The 26,266-nt window shown below is 38.9% G+C and overlaps 1 protein-coding gene across 1 annotated transcript; it reads left to right on the forward strand.

The window, feature by feature from the left end:
* Positions 1 to 186: 186 nt before the first annotated feature.
* On the forward strand, positions 187 to 24,472 carry rin2a (Ras and Rab interactor 2a). Its single transcript, XM_077581917.1, has 12 exons — positions 187 to 414; positions 1,367 to 1,451; positions 3,799 to 3,896; positions 6,021 to 6,231; positions 6,593 to 6,704; positions 7,106 to 7,178; positions 7,875 to 7,966; positions 12,713 to 14,314; positions 20,486 to 20,794; positions 20,928 to 21,059; positions 21,982 to 22,145; positions 23,858 to 24,472. Exons 2-12 carry the CDS (start codon positions 1,392 to 1,394, stop codon positions 24,272 to 24,274), a joined length of 3,270 nt encoding a protein of 1,089 aa, XP_077438043.1. The 5' UTR covers positions 187 to 414; positions 1,367 to 1,391; the 3' UTR covers positions 24,275 to 24,472.
* Positions 24,473 to 26,266: the final 1,794 nt, after the last annotated feature.

The raw sequence follows: 26,266 nt of genomic DNA on the forward strand, positions 1-26,266 counted from the left end.
TCATGCTTCTTTACGACTTTCAAACAAAGAATCTATCAAACTTCGACACGTAATTTCATTTCATCCGTACCGAACAACTGTCGTTTTGGGCATGTCGAATAAATTGTCACTAATGTTGTTGCATTTTATTATGAAAGGATTTCAGCGGAAGTCTCGGTCAACACAAAAAAAGTTCCACAAGGAGGAAAACGCAACCAAGTCGGGAGAGGAACCAAAAACGTTGTACAGTAAAATGGAAAGAAGCCGCCGACCGTGCGTCGTGATCTTGTTTACTTCCATTGCTTTGAGGATACGATGAGGCTTTACATTACTTAATACTAATTTTCGTAAAGCGAGATCGATATGGACCCTTAAGGATCTTGTTGGCTACTTGTAGCAGTGTGGATTTTTCCTGACAAATTTACACATCACAGAGTAAGTATCGTTTTAAGTTTAAGCAACTTTGCTGTGTGGACATTCCTAACAGGTCGTTCCGTCTTTTCCCCCCATCCGGTGTCTCATGAGAGTCCGAGTAGTGGTAGCTGTTGTTTTACGTTTACTGCATTACGTTCAAGGAATCCTGTGGGACTTGCTGTTCAACTTGCTACCACCTGTTTCGACGGCGGTGTGAAAACAATCGATAAACGTTGGCATGGAATAAATGGCCATCCGTGTGTGTTTTGCGCATCTTAATTTGTGAATGAAAATGTCTGAAAGACGGGAGATAACACTCTTGAGTTCGGCAATCGGCATGCCAGCCATCCCCACGAGCTGCACAATGAATAGTACGCGACACCGTTTGCGAGTTTCTATTGCAAATTCAACTTTGTTTATCATTTTTTAATTCTTCTTCTCTTCTCCAGAGCCATTTGTAGCCTGCCCTACACACTAGTGATATTTCTTCTCAGCCCAAAAAAAAAACAAATTCATCATGCAGTGTTTTTGTTTTGTTTAGTTTTTGTTAGTAATAGCCCCTGAATGTTTCCAACTCACAGAGCGGTGTGTAATGTATTGTTTGCTAGGTAATTACACTGTTGTTTAAGTGGCATTTGTGATTTTAAGCACACTGTATTATTATTCTTTCTTCTATCCACAGGCGCTATTTTTTTTCTCTCTCCCTCAAACACATTTTAATCTGCTCAGAAAGTCTCAAATCTGCTAATACGCTCACGATTGAGAACCAAAGGGAGCACAATAGTGATAGTGATGTATGCAAACGCAACCGCCACAGGCCAAGGCCACTTGTAATAGGCTATAGTACAATAATGTGTTCTCTTTATACATGTAGGATTACTCAGAAATGTTGGGTGATGTTTGCGGCAATGCCAAATTTATTAATCAAGGATGTTCAAATTGTAGTGCATTTAATTTAAATTTTACTTCCCAGGTAGCTGTCCAGAAGATTCGACAAGATGTCCGCCCAAAACATCCATCAATCCTACAAACGGGAGAAGAAAAGCAGTTTCTTCAAGGTACATTGTCACAGCATCAATACTATTTTTCAAAAAGGAAGTGAGATGGAGTCTAATTTGGTGGTTTGTTTCTTGCATGTTTTTCCAGTATTCCACATATTTGTTCAAGTGGTTTGCTCAACTCAAATGTTTTTCTGGATTAAAAAAAAATATATATATATACTCAACAAAAATCTAAACGCAACACTTTTGTTTTTGCTATAAAAAAAATTATGAGATGAACTCAAAGATCTAAAACTTTTTCCACATACACAATATCACCATTTCTCTCAAATATTGTTCACAAACCAGTCTAAATCTGTGATAGTGAGCACTTCTCCTTTGCCGAGATATTCCATCCCACCTCACGCGTGCCATATCAAGATGCATATTAGACATCATGATTAGTGCACAGGTGTGCCTTAGACTGCCCACAAATAAAAGGACACTCAATTTTGTTTAATTGGGGGTGGGGAGGAGATCTGGGGACTCAGAGAACCAGTCAGTACTAACTGGTCGGATGGATTATCTCGGCAAAGAAGAAGTGCTCACTATCACAGATTTAGACTGGCTTGTGAACAATATTTGGGAGAAATGGTGATATTGAAGAAATTCGCAAAATTCCAAATCCTGTCTGATCGAATCAACTTTTAAAATGTTAAATTTTCTGACTCTTTTTGGATTTCCCACTGTTGGGCTAAATGTTTTGTCATTCATGCTGATGGTTGGGCTTGCTTTGCTATCCATGCTGTTGATTAGTAGCCCAGCAGAATGATTGCAAAACTTAAACGGGAAATGAAACAAATGACATCAGTATCACACAGAAAATGTTCATTGGCAGTCTGAACATAAGGAAATACAGTTTTCTTATGAAACAAAACATAAAAAGGCTGGCACAAGGATTCATCAGGCATCTCTTCTTTGGAACGGTTTTGTTACAAAATTCACTTAAAAAAAAGAAGAAAATGTACAGCAGCTGCATACTCTTCACATTTAAATACAAAGAAAACCAATAACTTAAATAACATGTCAGGCCTACATTCCATTACCAATTAATTGTAAAAACAAAAAAACATTTGAAGTAAAACAACACAGGCATCTCAGATCTAATTTAAAACATGTCGAAATTAAGCCTAATTTCATCAGGTTGATTGGATACTGTATGTCAATGGCGGCTGCTGGTCATTCATGAAGAGGACACTCATGTTTTCTGGGCAAATCATTGAATGTGTTTATATACTCTTTAAGTTTTGTCTTTGTAAGGAAGTGGCTTCAACAAAATTTGGTGGACAAAATTTATATTACCTACCATGATGTGCAGCTTGCTAGCAAGTGGAGCTTCTTACGAGGGTACACGACTATGTGACCGAGGGGGGGAAGCTCAGTGACACGAGAGTCGCCAAACACAATGCTGGCGTTTTTACCTAAGTCGCTGGGGATCGGTAAAGTCTCCGCTCAGTTCAGAACAATGAAATAAAAAAAACTGCCGCGGTGGAGCTTTAGATTTCAAGAACGCTGATTGGCTTATTTCACTGTCAATGAGGCATTTTGCCTCAAGACAGATCAGCCATCACTTTTTTTTCGTGTAGGGAAGGGGTTGGCTTTAGGGGAAGCGGCGCTTCTCTTGTAGTCTTAGAGGAATCGCCACTGCTGTATGTGTGGTCAAACAAAATATATATTTTGTCTGGAAGTGTTGCTTAATTTGGTTAAAACCACACTCTCGTAACATGTGAGACACAACAATTCCGAGTCGCCTTCTGGAACAATAGAAAAATACTGGTCCGTCCTTCCATTCGTTTTTAAAAACTATTTACTTGAGCAACTTTCAAAACATTGGATGAATCATGTAATATCCTATCAATATCTTCCAATAAGATATAATAATACAAACAAAAGCAAACAGCTAGCATCAGAGTGGAGAATGTGAGAACAAAATTGGCCATGAGACGATGCACCGTCTGCCATTTTAAGATACCCTTTATATAGGAATTTAATCTATGTTTTATTTAATAAACATTGGTTGGCCTGGAATACAACGGCCATGCGGCAGTTGTCCCAATTTCCCCAATTGCCGTGCCTATTATGCATGCTGCTTGTGTCATATTGTGCATTCTCACAGCACGTTTTCACCAAAGTGCCATAAAAATATTAAACTATGGCTTTAATATTTTCCATTATACATTGAACATGACATTTTCAATGAATGCTTCACTCCAGCTTTAACAAAGCAATTGTATGGGAGACCAGTATGATTATTTATTTTTCTTTACTTACATCCTTACATGCCATTCCTCCAACCATTCGTTTGACAAAATGTCCGAGTCTCTGCACTTCCTCATTGAATGTTGTTCTTTTGGTTTCTTTGTAGTTGATCGAGTCCTTTGCTTTGGAAATTGGTACTTTAAAAAAGGAGATGGGGAAAAAGCCCGAGACAACAGAAGACCTCAAGACGGATTCAATGCATGGGTGAGCTCTGAGCTGTCTTATGTTGTGTATTAAGTAAAGCTTAGTTTAATACAGTGCACTAGCACAATGCTGACAGCAGAGAGCACAATTGAGTGTTGTCAATGTGTACTGCTATGGATAAGTGAGATGATCACCAGTTGTTTACACACATCTGTCAATCAATTTCCCCATGACTGAATATACTTATTTAGGGGTCAACTGCTGGCACGCTTCTCTTATGGTCACCGAATTAACATGAAACAGACAAAAGTAATTATACAATAAATGATTACATTCTAGATTTAATGCGATCCAATTGAATTATTATGAAAACAAAAAGAAAAATGATTTTAATGCACATCCTATTGAGGCAAACACTGTAATAATAATAATACAAAATCAGTTTATCAGGCCCACTCCTTGCGAGCTGTGGATGTCTCATCATTTGAAGTGTACGTTCTCCAGACTGCATGTTTCAGCTCCTTTCATAGATGTTCAATGGGATTTAGATGAGGGCTCATCAAAGGCCACTTCAGTAAAATGCAATCTTTTGTTCTTAGCCATTGGGTGCTGTTTGCTGTGTTTTGGGTCTTCCTGTTTGAGGGCCTACGGAATTGCACCAGACGCAGTGCAGCACATTTTGCTCCAAGGATGCCTCGATGGTCTTTAGATTTCAGTATATACCCTGCACAAATTGAAGACACACCTGTCTTGTGGACCAAGATAGTTTTTCTAGTTGAATCAGAGGTCTCACAGAGAGTTACAGAAATTGTGTGAAGAAAGTTGACTTAGCTAATCATTGTTTTTGTCCTAGCCAGTTATACATTTTATTTTTTTGTTTTACGTATTAGGTTGGACCAAACAAAGTGTGGCACTATTTTGTTTTGATCAAGTTTTAGTGACCATTGTTGCTTTTTCTTTTTTCAACAAGAGGTTAATAAGAATTTAGCCTGATGCATGTTAGATGATTACTGATCTTGACTCATCAGAAATTCAATGAAACGTTTAGACACTGATGTATTATTATAAAAGTCCTATTGTAGACCCTTCAGACCCTATTTTTTTCTGCTGGGCAATTTTGTATGTGTGTGCTGATTTAGACTCTTTTCCCTCATAAGAACAACATGGAATTTTTTTTTGGGGGGGTCTTACCTCATGTTTTTAGTTATAGTATAGTGGATCATAATATGGCTGTAACGTGTTATAAACTTAACAAGCTTATATGCAACATTTTTAACATGAAAAAATTGAACATCATGCAAATCAACTTGCGATTGTGATTGGTTGGTTGAGATCCAATCATGAACCAGAAGTGGTGACATCATCCAAATGATGTGTTTTATTGGTTTAAACACGCAAATATGTTATATCCACTGCAACCATCTATCGGTCTAAATTAATGTTGCCAAATGCTCACACACCACATTCAGATCAAACAATTAAGGCTTCTCAAAATATTTTTCTATCTAAATACGGTAACATCATAATAATAATAATAATAATAAACAAGTGAATTAGAAGTGTGAGTAATATTGTCTGGAGTACTTTTATAATCACAATCACAAATCAGATTCACAGATTGTTTTTCTTCTTCAAACCTGCTTTTGCCTGTTCTTTTACTTTTGATGGCACAAAAATGTGTTTAATTAGTCACCCTTGTGAGACCAAAAATCCCTGTGTCTGTTTTTTCCTTCTCTGGCTGCTACAATGTCAAATTTACCGGGAACTTGGCCCTTAAATTTTCCCCAAGAGTATTTTTGTCTTTTGGGATTAGTATCTCCCTGTTGGTAGGGGGTGTTCTATACTGCGCTCCAAAAGTATTAGAACAGTGAGGCCAAGTCCTTCATTTTGCTGTCAACATCAAATGGTGATGATATAAGACATTGAGATCAGTTCATCTTTTATTTCCAAGTATTTTCATCCGGATCTTAGAAGATACCATTATTTGTCAAGAAACACCCCATTTTTAGTGTTGTGCAAGTACTGATACAAACAAACAAAACAGCTCCGTCGCACCACTTTGAGTTGTCTTGTGCTCATTTATTTTCCCACGCATGTGCACCTGCACACCCCTTATGTGTTCCCTGGCCTAGATGATATAGTTACACAATTGTGTATCTCGTTTATTGTTTGTTTGTTTTTCAGGTTGGGCGAAGAAGTGGGTGGTCTCTTCCTACCGGCATCCCCCTGTGCCGACATGGGGACTGGACTGGCTGGAGTCAGAGATTCAGGCTATGACTCACTTCATCGGCGCCTCAGTGTTTTGGACAGATTAATCAATACGCATTCCGTGTGGCTACAACTTGATCTCAGACATCAGAATGCCATACAAATCCTACAGAACCAACCACCTGGAGTAAGGAAACATTGATTAGTTTATATACTGCTAATGTTAACTTTGTTTTGAAAACAGCTCAATAGACAAGTGTAAGTAAAACATAAGCAATGTCTGTACAAAAACTTACCAAACGCACACAGTCCCAAATATTTTTGCCATAATTTGAGAGAATTGCTCTGTAAATCCAAAAACAAACAATTGGACAATGACAACTCTTTGTGCCACATTGCCACTCAAACATTTACTGGTACCTTTTTAATGGGAGTAAAGTGAGGTCATTTCTAAAAAAATAGTCCAAGGCTCTACAATTCTCAAAACAACAATTATAGTACCATTTTATTTTACAGTCTTCTGATTGGATGTTTCTTTCCCCGGGTAGACATTTGTGGTGAGGAAGTCTTCAAGCCTGCAGAAAAAGGTCATATCTTTACGCATGGACAAGAACTCCACAGTTCCCGTGAAAGACTTTGTTGTCAAGGAGAGCCAGTACAGTAAGTTTAAAGACTTTCTCCTGGCAAATGTGACATCAGCAGAATAAGTCACGTTGAGTTGTGTGTTTTGACTGATTATAGACTATCTTCCTGTCAAACGGGTGTTTTCCTTGTAATGTTGCTGAAAGGCTCATTGAACTTAAACCACAGTGTAGTCGAGTCAAGGTTTTTAATCTCCCATCTAGTTGAATATATGCAATTATTTAGACAAAAACCTCAATATGATCAGACTTAAAGTGAATTAACTTACTTGTTCTGAAAAATATCTCTGGCCTGTCACAAATTTCTAAGAAACATCTTTATACTGTATTATTAAAACATGAATGATGGTTGTATTTCATTCATCATGCACTAGAATTTAATACATTTTTTGATCAAGGTGTGCTATTGGTGTCTTCCAGCTTTTTCTTTGGAAGGATCCGGCCTGAGCTTTGCAGACTTGTTTCGACTTGTGGCCTTCTGCTGCATCAGCAGGTAAGTCCATTCTTCGGAATTATTCATGCTGCTCTTGCTGTCCTGGGCTGTTCCTTTTTGTTGTGACCAGCTCATCAAACACAGTTTTTCGCATGTTGCATGCTTTACTTTTTTTTTTTTTTTAACTCATTTATGCTATATATGTAACACTTGAGTTCATGCTACTCAGTTTAAGAATGCGTAAAGCAAATTGGCAACACTGATATTGTAACATGTATGAGAGTATGACAACACCCTTTATCAGATTCTTTATTTTTGCTTGTAGATTGAAAAATACTTGGGTCAGACAACAACATACATACTGTCTATGAGAAATTTCAAAGTTATTTCCAGGTATTGTGAATCACTACTTTGATTATATGATAATTTGTACTATTATTCTTTATGTAGTGATTGAAGACTAACAAATGCATTGTGATATTATCTGGTATTTTATGCAAACTCTTTCCAGCTTTCATTCCTGTGGGTTTCTGGGGTAAAAGAAGACTTTGAAAATGTGTTATAAGTTAACAGATTTTTGTGTTGGGGGGGGGAGAAAAAAAGTGTGTGTGTTTTTGTATGTATGGTTCTGCCAAAGCCAAGCCATGCTCAGAAGACTGACTCATACGTTTTTAGTCCCTCCTGCTTCAAATTGTTTTTTCTCTTTTCTCATGGAGTTTGGCTGCATTTCATTCTGTTTTTGTTGCTCTTTCCCAGGGATGTGCTTCCGTTCACCTTGAAGCTACCAGAAGCCATCGCTTCAGCCAAAACCTCTGCTGAGCTTGCTGAAGTGGCTAAACTTGGAGCAGGTTTGTTTGTTTTTACACCCAAGGGAGCAAGTGTTACAAATGACATTATTTATTTTGGACACCAAACTGGCCCGATCCTCTTTTATTCATACAAATTTTTTAAAACTTTTTTCTTACGTGCGCTGTTTTCGTACATGTACGCATATATGTTGATTTTCTTGGAGGTGCAAGCCTCCTTTAGCAGGATTGACAATTGGAGAGTTTGAAAAATTTTCAGATCTCGTCATTGGAGATCTTCTTGCAGTTCTTATAAACGTACTTAGCGCGCCTTTTCTCACGCTGAATTTAAAGGGAATGAGAGGAGCCGTTTCCTTTGGCTGTGAATCAAGTGGACTCCACACATTCCCACAATGCCGTTTCTAACCGCGCATCTGTGAAATAAATAACAAAAGAAAGAAAACACACACACACACACACAAAATGTACTGCAATTCCAACACTAAATGACTCAGCCTGAGAGACAAAAGTCTTGCAGGCTCAGACCGGTGTCGAGTCAGAACTGGGCCGCTGTGGATCTCTCCCTTTCTGCTACAGAAAGCCTTTTTCATCATTTAACTGCTTCATTTACAACATCTGTAAAATTGCTTTCTGCCAATAATTTTGTTGTTTTACTTCTTAAAATAATGTATTTATTCAGAGACCAAAAGGAAACTCCCTAAGCATGTGAAATGGTCAGATATGTTATTGTAGTTTGTGCTGTACCACTGACAAAGACAACTTTGTGACACAGAAATTGCAGCACCCCAAGAGTGACCTTTCTGTCTATTCAGGCTCTCAGGCTGACTCAGCTCAGAATTAAATCTGCCAGACTTCCTCCAGCCGGCAGCTTATTAAGGTGTCCAGTGTGACACGTCATACCACTCTTACTTTAATGTGGTTTCTATGGATTCAAAAGGCAGATTTCCCCCATCTTTCCCATATGAATAAAATGTCTTGTTTAGGTAAGGTGAGACAATGGTGAGGTTTGTCTCAGTGTATATAAAAGGCAGCTCTGATGTACATAAAGGTGTGCGTGTGTGTGCGTGTGTGAAACGTGAAAAGAGATTTGTGATTTGGATAATCAGATTATGTGATGCTGCGCAGAGGCTTATTAAGGCATTTCTTATCATTATTAACTCATTCACTCATTCACAGATTTTGCAAAATATTGTGATATAAAAACATGGAACCTACCAAAAGAAAGATTAGAGTCTCTTCTTTCATCAGGAAAAAAAGTACATTAGTGTCTGTTTTGCAGCAATTAGCATTAGAAAATAGCTAATTTTCATCATTATTCACAAATCAGTTGAAAACATTGGGGAAAAGAGCTTTTTGCAACATGGCCCTGGTTGATCTCTTATTCTCTGCTGCCACCTGATGGCCGTATTTGTAATAACTACCATTGCTTTATGTGTCCCCTTCAGGTCAGAGGCTGTATCAAAGCCTTTTGTATGCTCTATCATAAAAAAAACGTAGTAATACGTTTTTGGGACTATGGCAATATTTAAAATAGTGTTAGTAACACCCCCCCCCCCCCCCGATTCCGATACCCAGCTATGCAGTATTGGCCGATGCCGATACCATACAGATACCAAGTAGTTTTTTTTCTCGACATGAAAACACTCTCCTGCCATTGGTTCAGAGCATTCTAGGGCCTTGCTCGGCATGCAGTGAACATGTTACATCAGTGAATGTCGTGCATGGACAAGACACAAGATGCTGCATCCAAAGTCCTATATTAGCATCAGAATGAATGGTATCGGCATGTCACTTGTTAGTACTCACCGATACCGATACCACTGTTTTAATGCAGTACGGTATCGGAACAACACTAATTTAAAATAGAACGTTTTTATACATTTTGGGGAGCAAATGAGTTCATAAGATACCTGTATACACATCTGCTTTGAAGTGTACAATTTGCCTTTCATGCAATTGTATAAACAAAAGTAGAGCACATGCTTCCACTAATGCTACCAAAGCCTTAAGACTAATCCCCATCTGATTTATTTGAGTGATAAAATATCCGCTTTTACATAGCCCGTTTAATTAAACTGCCTTTTTCCAATGCCATTCTACTGTTTAAACACCACAGACACTGAATGGTACTACGTCATTCTGACAATAGGCCACCTTTTGGAGCTACTATTAAAACCATACCAACACCTGTGTAAACAATGAACTCCAGGACAATGGGACAGTTGTATCAAGTAACATTTAAGGGCAGCAATATGTAACTTATATACTCTATCTAAAAAGCAAAGGCTGCTGATTTATAGAACTTCACTTCTAGCTATGGTCCTTGTTCTATTTCTAAAAGAGGTTATTTATGACAAGATGGATCATACTTTGTTCCTGTGCAGTGTTAGAGATGGTTGTAAAAAAGCCAATTTGTGGTGTGTCTAACTCACCAAGGCTAATCTGCTCTCAAAATGTAGTACATATTATTACAAACGACAACAGTATTTTTTGTACTCTAAATAAGATGCCGACTTTAACTGTACAACAAACATTTTGATAAGAAACAAACAAAAACAACAGACATAACAATGTCAAGCTTGTACAAAAATAGACAATGATCTGTTTGAGTACAGGGCAAATCCAAAAAGGTCACATTACATAGTGAGAGGTGACAGTGAATCATCTAACAAAATATGCTGAAATGTGTTCACAGTACAACTAAACAAAAGCGGTGCAAAAATACAAGGGCCCCCTTTTGGATCCAAATCCCTATTTAGATTTAGAACTCTAAATCTTCTGTACTGAGAAGCTGATTGAAGCCATTTTTCAAATTAGTGTGGTTGCAAAAAGAAAAAAGTAAACATGAACAAGTAAAATCAAAGCATATAGCAAATAGGGGGGAATAGTGGATTGTAAACAAGTGTAGAGTGGGAGAGCAAACGGGGGTTGGGCATGCGTCTTTGAAAGAACTACAGAGAAAGACTGTTGAAAGGGAGGGAGAGAGGCGGAGAAACGCCACTTACAGCCCTCCCGTACACACGGATACCATGAGGAGTCATAACAAATATTGAGTAGGAGTTTAGTTGAAGACAGTTGAGCGACGGTAGCACATTACGCGGTCAAAGGCTCGTGATATTTGGCACCCAGTCCCATATAAACATCTCATCTGTTTGTTATCAAGCGTTGGGATCACTGTGAGTATTGTTGTCGTCTATTTTTTTCTATTTGGATGGAGTTGCTCTGTGTCTGGTACTTACGCGGAATTGTTTACGTCAGTCTTTACATTTCTCATTTTCTCGCCTGCCTGGCACAGGGACTTTAGAGGGTATGATTCCCTTTAAGGTTACATGCCTGTATGCTTGCAAAAAGGAGCAGCTGTGGTTCTACTCTTTGTTTAAAGCGTATTTTAAGATTGGCTTCAGCGCTTGTGTTGGCTCACCGAGAGTAAATTAATCCTCATCAGCATTTACTGGGCTTGGTAGAAACAGTGACATGATAGAGAGAGCAAACATGCCCTAAGGCAACAATTTTTTCTCCCTTAACATTAAATGTTACAAATTTTGAGGGAGGGAAAATTGTAGCAATGTGGAAAAAGCACTTCCCAGCAGGCTTGTAAATAGTTGTATTAGGTTAAAAGTTACTCTCTGTTTAAAGGACTTTACGCAACATTTCAGATGAAAGGATAGGAGTAGTACATAAACTTGAAGTTCGGCTTAAGTCAGTGCGTGTGCCATGTGGAGTGACTCGGCGTGGGCTGTAGCCGATAGCAGGTCGTTAATGAATGTGTGTTCTGGTACTTGTGGGAATAAAGCAATGTTGTATGCTGATAGTGTGTTATAGCAGATAAATTGTTTTTGTATTGTATTTATAACGTTGCAACATCCGTACTTGCATCTTAAGTAGGTCAGAAGAAAACTGCCGCTCCTTCAGGTCGTTATAAACATTCCAGAGGCATGCTTTAATTGGCTTCATCTGGCATGTTTGTGCATGTGAAAGAAGATCTAAATGATCATGTTTCGACATTTATTTTTACCAATGGTTGAAGTCTGAATTGTATGGCTTTAATGGCGTTTGACTTCAGAATTCTGCTTGTCAAAGTAACTCATTTCCAGACTAGGGAAAGCTATAAAAAATATTTGGATTTAAAAAAAATCCAGCGTTGTTTGTCCTTCGTTCATTAAGAAACTTTGTTACCTTTCATATATTCATGACGTCCAAAGTGTATTTTTTCCCACAGTCAACTATTTTCTTTGTATATGGAAAGTGTCTGTTGTAGTGTAGGCTACATGATGCAATGTCAAATTTTCTTAATTTTTATCGCTAAGGTTTGTTAGCAAGCCTCTTTCAAAATGATGTCACAATCACGCAGTATTGAATACCAGACAAAAAAGGTGTCCTTGATATAACTTAAACCAGGTATATCACTTTTGTTGATATCTATTATTAAATTGTTCTTGGTCCAGTATAGAGATGTCAAAATTTATCAATCTATCATCAAAATGAGTAACTTGTTTAGAGTCAGTTTATTTTACCTCTCAAAAGTAAATATTTTCAGATTTCTGTAGTCTTTCATGAAAGCAGACTGATGGGCCTGTCACAAACGTATCTTCTGGAAATCGGTTATGCTATCGATTACAACGGAATTATTTCTTGCATCACTCTATTTGCTCTGATCTTGACATTACCAAATGTTGCATTCATTCTTGTGTAGTTTTCACAGTTTTTGATCTGAAAATCTGTTAATATTTTTATCAGATTGCAAATTAATATCACATGCTATAATCAGTGTAATTTGTCATTATACAGGTTTCTGGGACACTGAATTGTGCCATAAGAAGAAGAGTTCCTCCTTTTTATTTGGAGCCACAGCTCCTGATAGATCACCTCCACCTGGCCAGCGCCCACTCTCAGTTGCACCCACCCCAGGCTGCCCTCTCCTTAGAACTCGTACCCCTTCGGAGCTTGAGTGTTGCCAGTCCAATGGGGCACTCTGCTTCATCAATCCTCTTTTCATTAAGGTTCATCAACCAGAGAGCAACCACAGCCCTGAATCAAATTCTTCTGGTATTAGTAGCAAACCTCTGAATCACAACCCAGAAAAAAGCACACGACACTTCGGCGGTGACAGTCGTGCACATTGTAACGCTAATATCTCTGACAGTGGACTGTCAAATGAAAACACATCTTATAACCTTGGCAGCATCACAGAACCACAAGCTCAAAAGAAGAAAAGTGGTGAGGACATTACGTCACGGTCTCCACCAACCCGTCCACCCCCACCTCGCTTTCCAACACAGCAATTAGCCCCTCCTGTCCGGCAGCTCAGTATGCCAGAGAAAATTTCCTGGATCAATGTCCCCAAGGAGAAGGTGGAAGAGAAGGAGCGCAGCAGTAACCTCTTATCCCGTCTTGGTTCTTCACTTAGCATTAGCCCCTCATCATCCCCTCCTAAGAGATTCAGCATTAGCTCCCCTATTTCCATCCCCAGGCCCTCTCTACCCATCTCTTTATCATCGCTATCCTCCTCGCCTCGAAGGGCCAAATCCTCAACCTCTTCCTCCCTGGAGGATGCCCAATGTCACCTAGCACTAGAGGACCAGACTATTGAAAAGGCCGTTCTTAAGGCCAAACTATCTCAGCAGAGCAGCAGCAAAGTTTGCACCCAACCCTGCAGCAGTCTTCCAGAGTCTTCCCCAATGACTCTAAGCAAAAAAGCAGCGGTGCAAGGAGAAAGTGGAGGAGAAGCAGGGGAGGAATGCAAAGGGATTAGCCAGCGCCTGAGTGACATGAGCCTTTCTACAGATTCTTCAGACTCCCTAGACTTCTCTCAGTCTTCAGCTTTCTTCCTCCCTCCTCTACATGACCCAAGTCCACCCACAGTGGCGGATTTTGACACCCACCTCCCTCTTTCACTGCCCTCATCCCATCTTCTTTACTGTAGCATGGAGGAAGACGACGATGATGATGAGGACGAAGATGAAGAGGAGCCCGACTATGGTGTCGGACTGGAGAGTGACCAGGACCAAGACCAGGACCTGACAATGATACCGCCCGGGCACAGGATAAGACGGCGGCCAAGTGCAAGCGCTTTGGTCCTCCAGAAGGCACTACGAGGACATCTGCGCAAGATGAGTGGAGTTTTTAACTCACTGTTAACACCGGAAAAAAGAGCCATTCGCAGGGTGGTGGAATTGTCCAGAGATAAAGGCTCCTACTTCGGCTCCCTGGTGCAGGACTACCTGAGCTATATGGGTGAAGGGGCGGGCACCCCGGCTTGGCAAAGCTTTGCCTCTGGACTAGAACTACTTCAAACTCTCCGTCAGTTTATCACACAAATGAAGAGTTACCTGCGACAAAGCTCAGAACTGGGTCTGCCCATTGAGAGTCTTATACCTGAAGACCAAATAGGTAAGTTTGGCAATAGGTCTTTATTTTCTGAAAATGATTACTGTGGTCTGCATCAAAGAATGACATCAACATTTTCTTGATCAGGTTTTCATGCTGAAAACAATCGTAGTATTCATCTTGCACATATACTCCAGTTTTTCTGTTAAAGACTATGTACAGTACTTTTTTCTTCTTCAGCCGTATTGGTAGGCTACTAGGTAGCGCTCCGGCCCAGCCACTTAGCTCTTAACCCATTTTGGCCAGGAGCAAAATGTATACCGGAGTAACTTTGTCCGATGAAGTATATAAATGGGTTATGATGAATGTTTCAGAAACAGGAATTTTGGCCTCAACCCGAATTTTGTAAACATAGTCTTTGTTAATGCAATGTTTAAGTTTATTTTTTTTATTGCAGACCAGTGTTATTTTCACTAGAATTTACCATTTTTTGAATTTTTTTTTATGGTACGGGAGAATGCCGACGGTGTCTTAAGAGTACAGCAAAAATAATGCTTTGTTTGGGGAGGTGCTTGGCCATTGTAGTCGCATGAATGTTTAGATAGTTACAGTTTCTTAGTGTTTCATAGAATTATCTTCTGGCATGCTTGTAGTAACATTGCTACAGTGTAAGCATAATGAACTCATTGTCAAGAAAAAGGGAGTTTAAGTCTGTCTTCTTGTTATATCTAGTGATGTGAAAGCATTTTAGTCAGTAATTTTAGAAAGTGTGAAAACACATTGCATGATTTTAGCTCAAAGAAAAAAGTTGTACCACATTCTAGTGAAACAGGTAAAAAATAATTTTTTTCCAGCCAATAGGAAATGTTGGGAAAAAGGACAGTGATTTGATGTTGACAAATGTTCTGTCTGTCTGTGACGTAGCGATCGTATCAACTGCACAAGACACAGGCAGCCAATGCTGTTTTTGCCAGTATTTGTTTTAAAAGCGTGCCATTTTCATGGAATCCACGTTAATCTTATTTGGGCTCTAATTCTTTGGCTTGCTCTCATCTCTCTCGTCGTCTCTGTCTCGCTTTCTCTCTTGTGCACCCTTTCTCTCTTTATTTGGCTCTCATACATACATACACACACGTGTCAAATAAAGTGACTTTTTTACCTCAGGTGGAAGGTTAATTGGCAGGATGAAGAAGCAACCTACAATACAACTGATTCAAATCTTTCATTTCAAGATTGTAATCTGAAGCTTGAATGAAATCTAAATACATATATTTTATACGCAATAGGTGGTACTTGAATGTCTGATTTAATTGCCTATTGACAAGCGACTGGCACATTTGGAAATTTGAGTTCGTGGAATTGTTGCACAATATTTTTGTTGTGATGAGGCTTCACTTAAAAGCCCAGCTGGCCCAGATGAATTCATGTCGCAGTCTGCCAGGGCATGTAATCGTACTCCACCTCCAGTCCTTTCATACAGACGCACCAATCAGAGAGCACGTTTAAAGCGAGGCCCCTCCTTTCCCTTTTGCAGTCTGGAGTTCTTTGATTCTCACTTGGCATTTTTTGTTAGTGACGCTTTCTTTTCCTAACTGTTTTTCCAGATGCTGCCCTAGATTTACTAACCATATACACACATTCAACAGCAATAATGCTATAAATGAGATTTTGATGATTTTATTAGTCTTTATTTCCCAATTGAACTTAACATTATCACAAGTTACAACAGCAATATTCCGTAACAAAACCTGAGAATGACATCACACTGGCATGGAAGACAATTGTATGGTGTTTCTTGATTTGCTTTCATTCCATAGACCTCTCTGGGATGAAGATGAGCAGTGTGCTGAATTCTGAGGGGTGTGTGTGTGTGTGTGTGGGGTGGGGGGGTTGGTGGGGTTAGAATAGACCTCCTTTATTTGATACGCTTCCCCACACAGACCCATGAGTTTAATCTTACGTAGCCGCATGTGTTGGTGCTGTTTAAAACCGTTCATACTGTAAAAATATCACTATTATTTAGAACCAGTTGGCTTACTGCATGTTAAGGATTTGCAGTACAATATTAATAGAAACCACCTTTATTGGGGGGGGGGGGGGTACCTGAGCTACATAATCAACAAATGGACAGATGAATCTAACACATTGTGCAACGGTTGTATTGATTTATATTTATATGGAACAATGTCAGTCCAAATGAATGTACAATTGCACGACTGCAAAGGGTGTAGAGTTGGGTGGAAGCCGCCGGTTACGCGATACTCTGTCAATGCGATTTCACTACAACCACCCCGTAAAATAGCTTTAGTTGCTAACTTTGGCTTACTATCGTAGGCCATTTACTTATGCAATTTCAGCTGTATTGATTCCCCCCCCCCCCCCATTTTTTTCTGAAATGCACATATCTGTATAGCCACATAAGAGACAAGTAGTTTTCTTGCTTCTGCTCACACTCATATTTTTCTCTCTGTCACAAGTAATTTCATATAATAACTATGTTACTTATTCATGTCTTTATTTTTTATATCGACTATGTAACTTATTTATGTCTTTATTTTTTATACATCGACCACATATCTAGAACATCAGGCCGTTCCACTTACCCAATATATTCCAGGTGGAAACACAGTATGGCTTTGTTCTGCACCATAACAAATGTTCTGCAGTTAAAAATCGAATCTAAATTAATTTACCGTTATGCCCCTAACAGATAATAGAAAGTTGCAGATTTATACAGCTGAGCTCTTTGATGCTGTGGATGTCGAATATTGCCACGAGAAAAATACATCGCCAACTCTTTGCAAGATTGTGAGCAGTTAGTATTCTACATAATAATGTGTGGAAGTTAATGGACATACTGAATGTTGTTGTCAGCTATGCCAGTCCTGATAAAACTATTCCCTTTATTGCACGTATGTGCCTACAAAACGTCTTAAAAGAAAAAAAAAAAGTACGGAAAACGAAAAAAGAGAAGTCATTAAAGATTCCCAACAAAGTTGCCCTTGTCGTTCCTTGGCCAGCAGTCTAATCATAAAAATGTGGCCGAACCACCTTTGTTTACATATTTCCTTCTACTCAAGGTTGACAGATGGTCTGTTACCTTCAACCTGTATTGTTTCTTTTGACCCGAGGGCTGGTAGAAAATCTATATTGAGGTTGTGTCACTTCAGCAGGGAAGTAAGCAATCTTTTGTGTCAGGAGAGCTGTGACAGATCCCAGAAACGCCTCTCTTCTGATGACACCACACTATTTTTAACTCCAAAATACTGACTGCTTGTCTACGGGAACTTGCAGAGTCAAACACAAGTCTGTGGTGCTTGTTTGGGTTTTCTTCCACTATTGGGCTACTATGTGTTCAGACGTCAAATTTTGTCTGTATTGTAAAATGAAATACTTTACTCTAGGCTCAAATTGACACCACGACAAAGCCTTTATTAATTGTAAAGACAGTTATATTAATTTCTCATACTTACAACTGGCATACAACTAGGAAGATAACCACTGTATGGTGAAACTACAATAAATGAAAACTACTCAACCTTTGAAGTTTGACACGTATAGGAGCGGGAAGGACTTTGAAAGTCTGTTCTAGTTTTATAGCTTTTGCTGGAATGAATAAATTGTATGTCTACTAGTAAGAAGCAAATGAACACATCGTGAGTTCTGTGGTTGCTTCCTTGATAGCCACTGTTCAATATAAACTTATGATCTACATTATTGGATGTAAAATGGAAAAAAATGCGTATTTTCAGTGCAGTAAAATTGTAACGTTTGTTTCCAAACTTCTCTGGTCGTTTTCTAGCAAGTCATTATTAGCCACTGTGCTTTCAGAACAAAAGCTTTAGAAAAAGTGAAACCATTTTGGTGAAATGAATGTTGAACTTTCCAAGTTTACATTTGATATTTGAGGCATAATTTTCCTAAATATTTTAACTGAATTTAAAAATACAGTGGACCCGGTCTGCTACTTGTGGGTGATAGGGAATATGCCGTTTTTGGTATATATATATATGTATATTTTAACCCAAAAAGTTTTTGAATCATTAGAGATGTAAGACCATTATGCATTTTTTTTATTTTCTTTCTTTTTTTATCCTTGGGTGCCAAACCACAAATACATGTGAGTCCCACAGTCAACCACTTGTGTGGTGCTTGACCTTGACCCTTCTTGGACCTTCCTTCCACTGCGTAAGGTTTTTGTTTTGATTTGTTTATCTCTAAATTCAATTGCAGTATGGCCGTGTGATTAGGGATAGGAAAGACATCCTGACAGTTTATACATACTGTATCCTGTATTTGAAAAAGGATGTTTTACACAAACATGTCACTGAGGTGCAGAAAATTAACGGATCACTCGGATTATTTGGATGAGGCCAGCAACCACATACAAGCCATGTTTTGCTTTAATTATTAATTAATTAACTTGCCCCATCAGAGTACTCTTCAATCCCTACTATGTATGCATCAGTAACAAATATCAACTCCTCATAACACACACAGCAATGGCAATGTAAGGCAGGAATATATTGCTGGCATTCTTTTTTTTTTTCTAAAAAAAACAACAACAAACAAACTTGAGAGAACTACCTGTACATAAATGTTTTTTTTTCTCCTTTTACAACTGTCCCATTACAGCTGTTGAGTTTAAGGTCCAAAGAGAGTACAGGGGATGTTTATATAAAGTGGGGAAAAGAGGTCATGTTGTACAACTAATGAATGGATCCACTTTTCCTAATACAAAACATACTTTTTATGTTTATGTTTTGTATGGATGAGAATGATTTTCAATGTCATCGTAAATGCCATGAGACAACCATTGTGCTGATAACAGTTCAATATGCAAACCGCTTACTGACAGCTGTTAATCGAGTTTGTTTGAACTGGAAGGTGAGAATGTGCTGTTTGTGTTAGTCTTGCACAGGAGCACATCTATCGGCAGCTGTTTAGATCCAGTTGAGCTGAGGCAGCATCAGAAGGAATTAAAAATGTAAGACGATCGAGGCGGAAATGAATGATTCATAGCGACAAGAATGGATGAGTGGGATTTATGTGGTTTGATGATGAATAGTGCTGAGTAAGAATTAGCATTTGCACATGCTGAGGCAGAAAACAAAACAACGGACTTGACCCTATTCTGGAGAGTAGAGTCAGCAACACACATGCACACAAAGACACGCACGTTCCTCCTTATTCAGCAGTGCTGCGGTTTAGTTTCCATCCTGTCTGGATGATATCATGGCATGTGCTCGTCAGACTGCATGAGCTGAAATGAAAAAAAAAAAAAACGTGACGTTGGCACGTTCCAGCTCCTCAGTGTGCACTCTTCTCTTCCCTATTGTTCTTCCTCCCCCAACAGCAAAGTCAGTGATTTTTCTTCTTCTAAGCCTCAAGTTGTGCAGATTTGGTTAAGCACATGACAGCATAAGCGGCAAAGACACACTGTGCTTGACCTGTCCTTGACCGTCTTGACTTTTGCTGTTGTGGCTAATTGTAAGCACAAGACTGATAACGATAGTGATGTTGACATTGGACTATGTAAAGACAGTAGACTATATATATATATATATATATATATATATATATATATATATAGTAAATATATATATATAGTAAATAAATAAATAAATGCTCTTTCAACCAAAGAAATATATATTTTCAGATTATGAGTATTTATTATTGTTTGCACATTGTTCTTGCCATTATAAGCTTACTCATCCATGCAAACTTTAGTTCCCATGGAGTTTATCAGTATACTGCTGCAAATAGTGGCAAAACTGCAAACAATTTACAACCCCTAAAAACATTAGAATTGCCTGTTTTTGTTGTTGTTGTTGTTGTTTTGTACCAGAATTTTTAATATAGTTTTAAACTCATCTTAACATTTTCCCTAAAAAATAAATGGCCTATAGATAATTTAAGATAGAAGAATTGCTTGTACATGCACAAAGACTTAAAAGACTTGTCTTAAATTCTTCCCCTAGCCTATGCTAACCACAAAGCTAGTCTCTCATTCGATGTCAATTCAGAACCGTTTTTTTCCCCGCACCAGCGTAGTATATACTTCCCTATTTGGCAAGGATTTGGTGCCATCTTGTGGTATCTTATGGCACAAAAAGTACTAAAATGCAAATGTTTTTTTTTGGGTTCCACTTAAATAAAAAAAAAAGAATAGGCGAAGTGCATTGATCATTTTCTGTGAAATCAATGTACTCACTTCTTTCCTTCTCTTTTCAGACCACGTCTTAGAGAAAGCTATGCACAAATGCGTCCTGAAGCCTCTCAAACCCATGATAAGTGCCACACTGCAGGAGTTCCAAGTGCGCAGCGGGGAATGGCAGGAGCTGAGGGAGAACATGTCTTTGGCCAAAGCTCGACAGCCGCAGGAAATGGGTGTGGAGGACGCGGTGCCGCCGGATCCGATAGCCATAGAGAAGATCAAGTGCAAGTTTCACACCATGTGCAAGCTCTACTCCCCGGAAAAGAAGGTCACCATGCTGCTGAGGGTTTGCAAACTCATCTACACCATCATGGAGGACAATTCAGGTAGCAGACATAAGTGTTTTTCACATATAATGATGATATGCATATAAATAGGTTATAACTTCATGGTTGCCTTTTTTATTTGGGGGGCCCAAAGTCAAATAGTTCAAAGTTTGTTGATCTGTGTGTGACTCAGGCCGTCTGTACGGTGCGGATGACTTCCTGCCAATGCTGACCTACGTGTTGGCCCAATGTGACATGCCAGAGCTGGACAATGAGATTCTTTACATGATGGAGCTACTGGACCCCTCGCTGCTTCACGGAGAAGGTTTGTTTATTTAACCCCTGGGCGTTATTTGACCATTTTTTGGCTTTTTGTTGGTTCTGACCAAGCCATTTCAAAATAAAATAAACGCCCAGGGGTTAAACTGAAGCACATCCTCATTAATCTCTCCCATATACATTCCTTGGAGCAGGGCTCCAGACTAATATTTTTTTACTAGGAGCACAGTAGCACCTACCTTAAAATTTTAGGTGTGCTGGAAAAAAAATGTAGTGGCGCGCACAGTAAATTGACTTGCAAAGTAAATATTCACATTTTCCTCCATTTTCACTTAATACTTGAAGAAAGTGCAATTTTTTAGTTCATATTTTATTGTGCAATTTTCGACAACATAAACTCTATAAATTATACAGCTTAAATACTAAAAATGGAAAGTCAATGTTTAGAATAAAAAAAAAAAAATACTTTTTTTGTTTTTTTCTGAGAGCTCAGTATTCATTCGGTAGCCTTCCCGAGTCAACATGTCATCGTCATCTCTCTTTTTGTGTGTGTGGGTGCGAGTTTGTGCTCTTTAATTCACCTGTTATAAATCCCAGACCTTTTACCTTAACCGGATACTTCAGAGTGCCGCCAGAGTCGTGAAGTTGTCAGGAAACCAGAGGAAGAATCAAAGGAAAGAAAGATGAAACAAAGTGAAATCCGACACCAACCAGACCCCACCTTCCACCCACAGAGTTACAAAACCAGAATCATTCACTAACCCCAGATACATCTAAATTCCAACAGATTAGGAAGAACCTCAAGAGACCAGAGGAAAGACTAAAGGAAGGAAGGAAGGATAGATGTAGTTAGGCTAACCCTGATTCATGCCACCTTTTATTCTGGAGCCCTGCCTAAGGAAGCCTGTAATATGGTGTCTGTATGTCCAGTCATTTATTTATTTTTTTTATTGGTCCTGTTTTCTCAGGTGGCTATTATTTGACGAGTGCATACGGAGCGATGTCATTGATCCGGAACTTCCAGGAGGAGCAGGCAGCCAGGGTGCTGAGCTCGGAAACCAAGAACACGCTGCACCAGTGGCACCAGCGACGCACCACTCTGCACTCTGCACCATCCTTTGATGACTTCCAAGTAAGCCCAACGATAAATCCATATTGGGCGGGGGCGGCCTGCCACACATTGAGTGACGTGGTCGAGCGTGACCGAATGATCGACTCACACAAGACTGACCGTCGCACACATACACACTTGCTGCAATGGAAAAACTGCGACCCCTGGTGTTCTTATCGATAAAATTTTGAGGCACCACTTAGACGTTTTATTTTATTTTATTGAACCTCAAACAACATGGCCAAGTGTCAATAATGAGACCTTGTAACATAGCTGTTTTTAATATAGAGACATGAAATGGGATATTTTGCCCCATTCATCGACTGCAACGGACTATCTACCATTTGCTTTTTAGCCGCAGGTTCATATGAAATTATAAATGAATATAGTTTACTATTATCTTACAACAATATACTGTATTCACTCGGGATGTAACAATATCAAGATATTGTGGGGAGGTTGTCAATATAAAAAAAAGTCACAATATTGTAATAAAAAAAAAGAGCTCATACTAAAAAAAAGCACAATATTGTGCTTTTGTACATTAAACAACCTAAATCTCTAATAACACTTAATATTGAGGCACTTACTTGCTAATGCACGCACATATTGAGTCCCTCAGTTCACAAGCATATTACGTTCCCTTTCAGCTGACGATTAGCGTGGATTTTAAACATAGAAAGGCCAAAGCATGCCTTGTGAAAATTAAACGGCACTAAAAAAAACTAGCCATCATAGGGTGCTAGAACTGCACAGATTGAAATCAACCTGACTTTTTTTTTTAACATGCTGCTTTTAATATCGTGACATGATGACGACGGTATTGTGGCAGTTTTGATATCGCTCTTATTGTAACATCACTAGTATTTAATGCATTGGGATGATTTGACGGCGTCTGGCTGGATCTCACTTTGTACCTGCTAAACGAATTTTTGTTGTGAAACATCATGTGATGGGACATGGCATTTTTGATTGGCTGTTACATTTTCTACGCTGCAAAGCCATTTCCGCGAGATTGGAATTTCCAATCCCAGCATAGAAAAACTACCTGCACTGTGCAATAGTTGAATAGAAAATTGACTTTTCAAATTCTGGTGAATATTTTTTTTTTTTTAAGAAGTTCACTTTCATCTTCAGATGAGAAATCACATTGAGTTAGCACAAAATTAGTCTTACCCTGTCCAAAGTGAATTTTATATGATGAATGAATAAATGTCAAAAAAAGTTTTTCTCAAATTTCTCAATTAATCCAAATAGCCAATGTTCTAAATGTATAACTGATTAGCAAAATACTTTTAGGATCATTTTAAATAATGGGAAACTGACAACGTGAATAATTGTATTTTGTAGTAGTTATTTTCCAATTTATGTTTGAAGCTGATCAAGCACAAAAAAACCTTTATCATTAAAGCTACTGAGCGCTGAAAATTCTATTTCGAATCGCTACTGCCACCTGTTGATGAAAAATGAAGCTCCACACGCTCTTTATCACGTACACAATGTGCACATGACGCCACATCCGCAGACAGGGCTGGAAATTCAAAGCCGAATCCAGTCTGAAAACTATTGGCCAGAGGCTTGCAGGGTTACCCGTTGGGAACAGATAAGGTGTTAATCTGCTAATTAGAAGATGTTTCAGTCATAAATGGTCAAATAAAACGGCTATTGTTATTTTGCCCAAATTGTTACACAAAGCAGCTTTTAATTTTTTTTTTTTTATTGATTCTTCCTAGAATTACCTGCGGGTGGCGCTGCAGTCGCTGGATAGCGGCTGCACTGCTAAAACCCTCCCAGTCCAACCCTACGCCACCGCAGAGGAGGTTTGCCAGCTGTGCGCGCTTAAGTTCAAAGTGTCGGACCCCGGCAGCTACGCCTTGTTCCTGCTGACGGAGGGCAGCAGCCAGCAGCTCGCACCAGACACCCACCCTCAGAAGATCAAGGCGGAACTCCACAGCCGCCCGCGAGCTCCCCCCTTCCATTTTGTTTACCGCCGCTTGGCCAATCGCAGCACCTCCCCGTCGACCCCTCTCGATTGTTCGCCCAGCCCCAACAACCTCACTTTGACTTCTGAACAGCAAGACAACCTGAACAACCTCAGCCCCGAGCCCCCCGCACCCTCCCCCGATTCAGACCTCAGACTGTCACGTTAATGGAAAGTCCTTATCTATGGAGGACCGAAACTGCCAAACTTAAAAATAAATAAATGACTAAAAGTGAAAAATATAAAAAATATTATTCAAAAATTTAATAATAAATATATAGACTATATATAGACATTTATATAAATATAAATGAAAATTAAAACAATAAAATATATATCCATAAAAATAAAAGATTCAAAAAATAAATGTTGAAATAACTAAAAAAATTAATATAATAAATATCAGTCAATAAATAAAAAGGCTCTACTTTCACATTTATTTATTTCATGCTGCAGACGCTGTGTCTAGACAAAATGTTATTCAAAAGAGGGGGTGGTCCTAAGCGTGTCCCGGGTTGAAATTGCCTTTCAGTGTTCGAGTGAGCGGGTTGGCGAACGAGGTCGTCCTTTGCTGGAGCTCTCCACGCAAGCCGGCGAGACTTCCTTGTTCGCCGGCCCGCTCACTCTAGGCAGTATGCAACAGCGGAACCTTAGACACGCTTAGGATCGCCCCCTCATTTGAATAACATTTCGACCTGACAGAGCGTCTGCAGCATGAAATAAATAAATGTGAGAGCAGAGTGTTTGTATTTATTGATTGATATTTCATTTTATTTATATTTTTATTTTTTTAATCTCATTAAATAAAAACATTTTACTTTTATTTATGGATATATTTTTTTTGTTGATTTTATTTTATTTTGTATTTAATTTTTGAGTTAATTTTTTTTACATCTGTTTTTATTTTCACTTTTAGTGATTTTTTTTTATTTATTTTGGGCAGTTTTGGTCCTCCATACTTATCAAGAGGACTGCAACCGAACCCTGACCGACACGGCTCACTGAGGCCCGCCGTGTTCGGCAGAGCGTTGGCGTGCGCTTGTAGCAGTCCAACTTCTCTTTTGGATGTCACGCTCAACATCCTCTCTGTGGAAAGTTTAATCAGGCAGACAAGACGGAGGAAGAGAGCAGTGACAGAAGTGAAAGTCTTTGCGTCTTCTGCTCGGTTCAACTCCGACAGGCAACACTTTTTATTTTTTTAAACTTTTTTTTTTTAGATCTTAAGAGTGTAATAACTTAGTGTTTGTTGATTTAACTGTACTCTAATTCTAAAATAAGAATACTATATGATGGACTGAACAACAACGCTGGCGTGAGGTGGAGATTTAAACGCTCCCTGTGGTTGAGGCTACGTTTAGTGAACATAGACGGCAATCTGATGTGAAATAGGATGCAAATATTACATCCGTCACTGTAAATACACGGCACCTTTTGTATGATGTCTTCCAGTTGCTGGTAAACTGTTTTGACCCCTGTTTGCTTTCTTTGAATTAGAGACACCTAGTGGTGGGTGAGGTGCACTGCCAAGTCTGTAATATTTGCACAGCTAAGTGTTGGATAGAGAAAAAAAAGAAGGTGCGAAAGAATTGATGTTTTCCCAGCAACCTTACTATATAAAGACTTATGTATTTACTCTCAATATGCTGTGCATAAACTTGACATTTTCATCCTCATTTCTATGAATTCTATGAACAATTAATACAAGTAGATGTTAAGAAACTGTACTTTGACATGAAATGTAAAACATTGAACTCATTCACTGCCAGCCTGGTAAAAAAATGATCTTTGACGTCTATAGCCGTCTTTGGCAGTGAATGTGTTAATAAATATCGCAACAGTATTTAGATTATGTTGATGATACAGGCAATTGTGCCAGTGGCATTTGTTTATAATTACTCTTGATGATTGTAGAGTAACAAGTTTGCTATCTTCTTCATCAGATTTGTCTGTAATGGAGTCATTATTGCAGTTTTGACAAAGTCTCTGCTACTGAAAATCTTTTGTAAAAAGCTTTTAAGCATTTTTAAAGGCCAGTTACCCCCCCCCCCCCCACCCCCCTCCATAAAGAATGATGTTTGAGCTGCTGAGAGGCTACATAAAGTGAATAATGGTGACGAGGAGAACGTTTTAGATTTTTTGAAAGACAAAAGCAGACATGAGA

Source organism: Vanacampus margaritifer, chromosome 12 (assembly GCF_051991255.1).
Source record: "Vanacampus margaritifer isolate UIUO_Vmar chromosome 12, RoL_Vmar_1.0, whole genome shotgun sequence".
Taxonomy (NCBI): domain Eukaryota; kingdom Metazoa; phylum Chordata; class Actinopteri; order Syngnathiformes; family Syngnathidae; genus Vanacampus; species Vanacampus margaritifer.

Bases quoted from the DNA above. Each gene is read 5' to 3' on its own strand.
- rin2a (XM_077581917.1), top strand. From the start codon at position 1,392: ATGTCCGCCCAAAACATCCATCAATCCTACAAACGGGAGAAGAAAAGC. The intron at 7,967-12,712 runs GTTTGTTTGTTT...GTCATTATACAG, and splicing joins AGTGGCTAAACTTGGAGCAG to GTTTCTGGGACACTGAATTG. The intron at 20,795-20,927 runs GTAGCAGACATA...TGTGTGACTCAG, and splicing joins CATCATGGAGGACAATTCAG to GCCGTCTGTACGGTGCGGAT.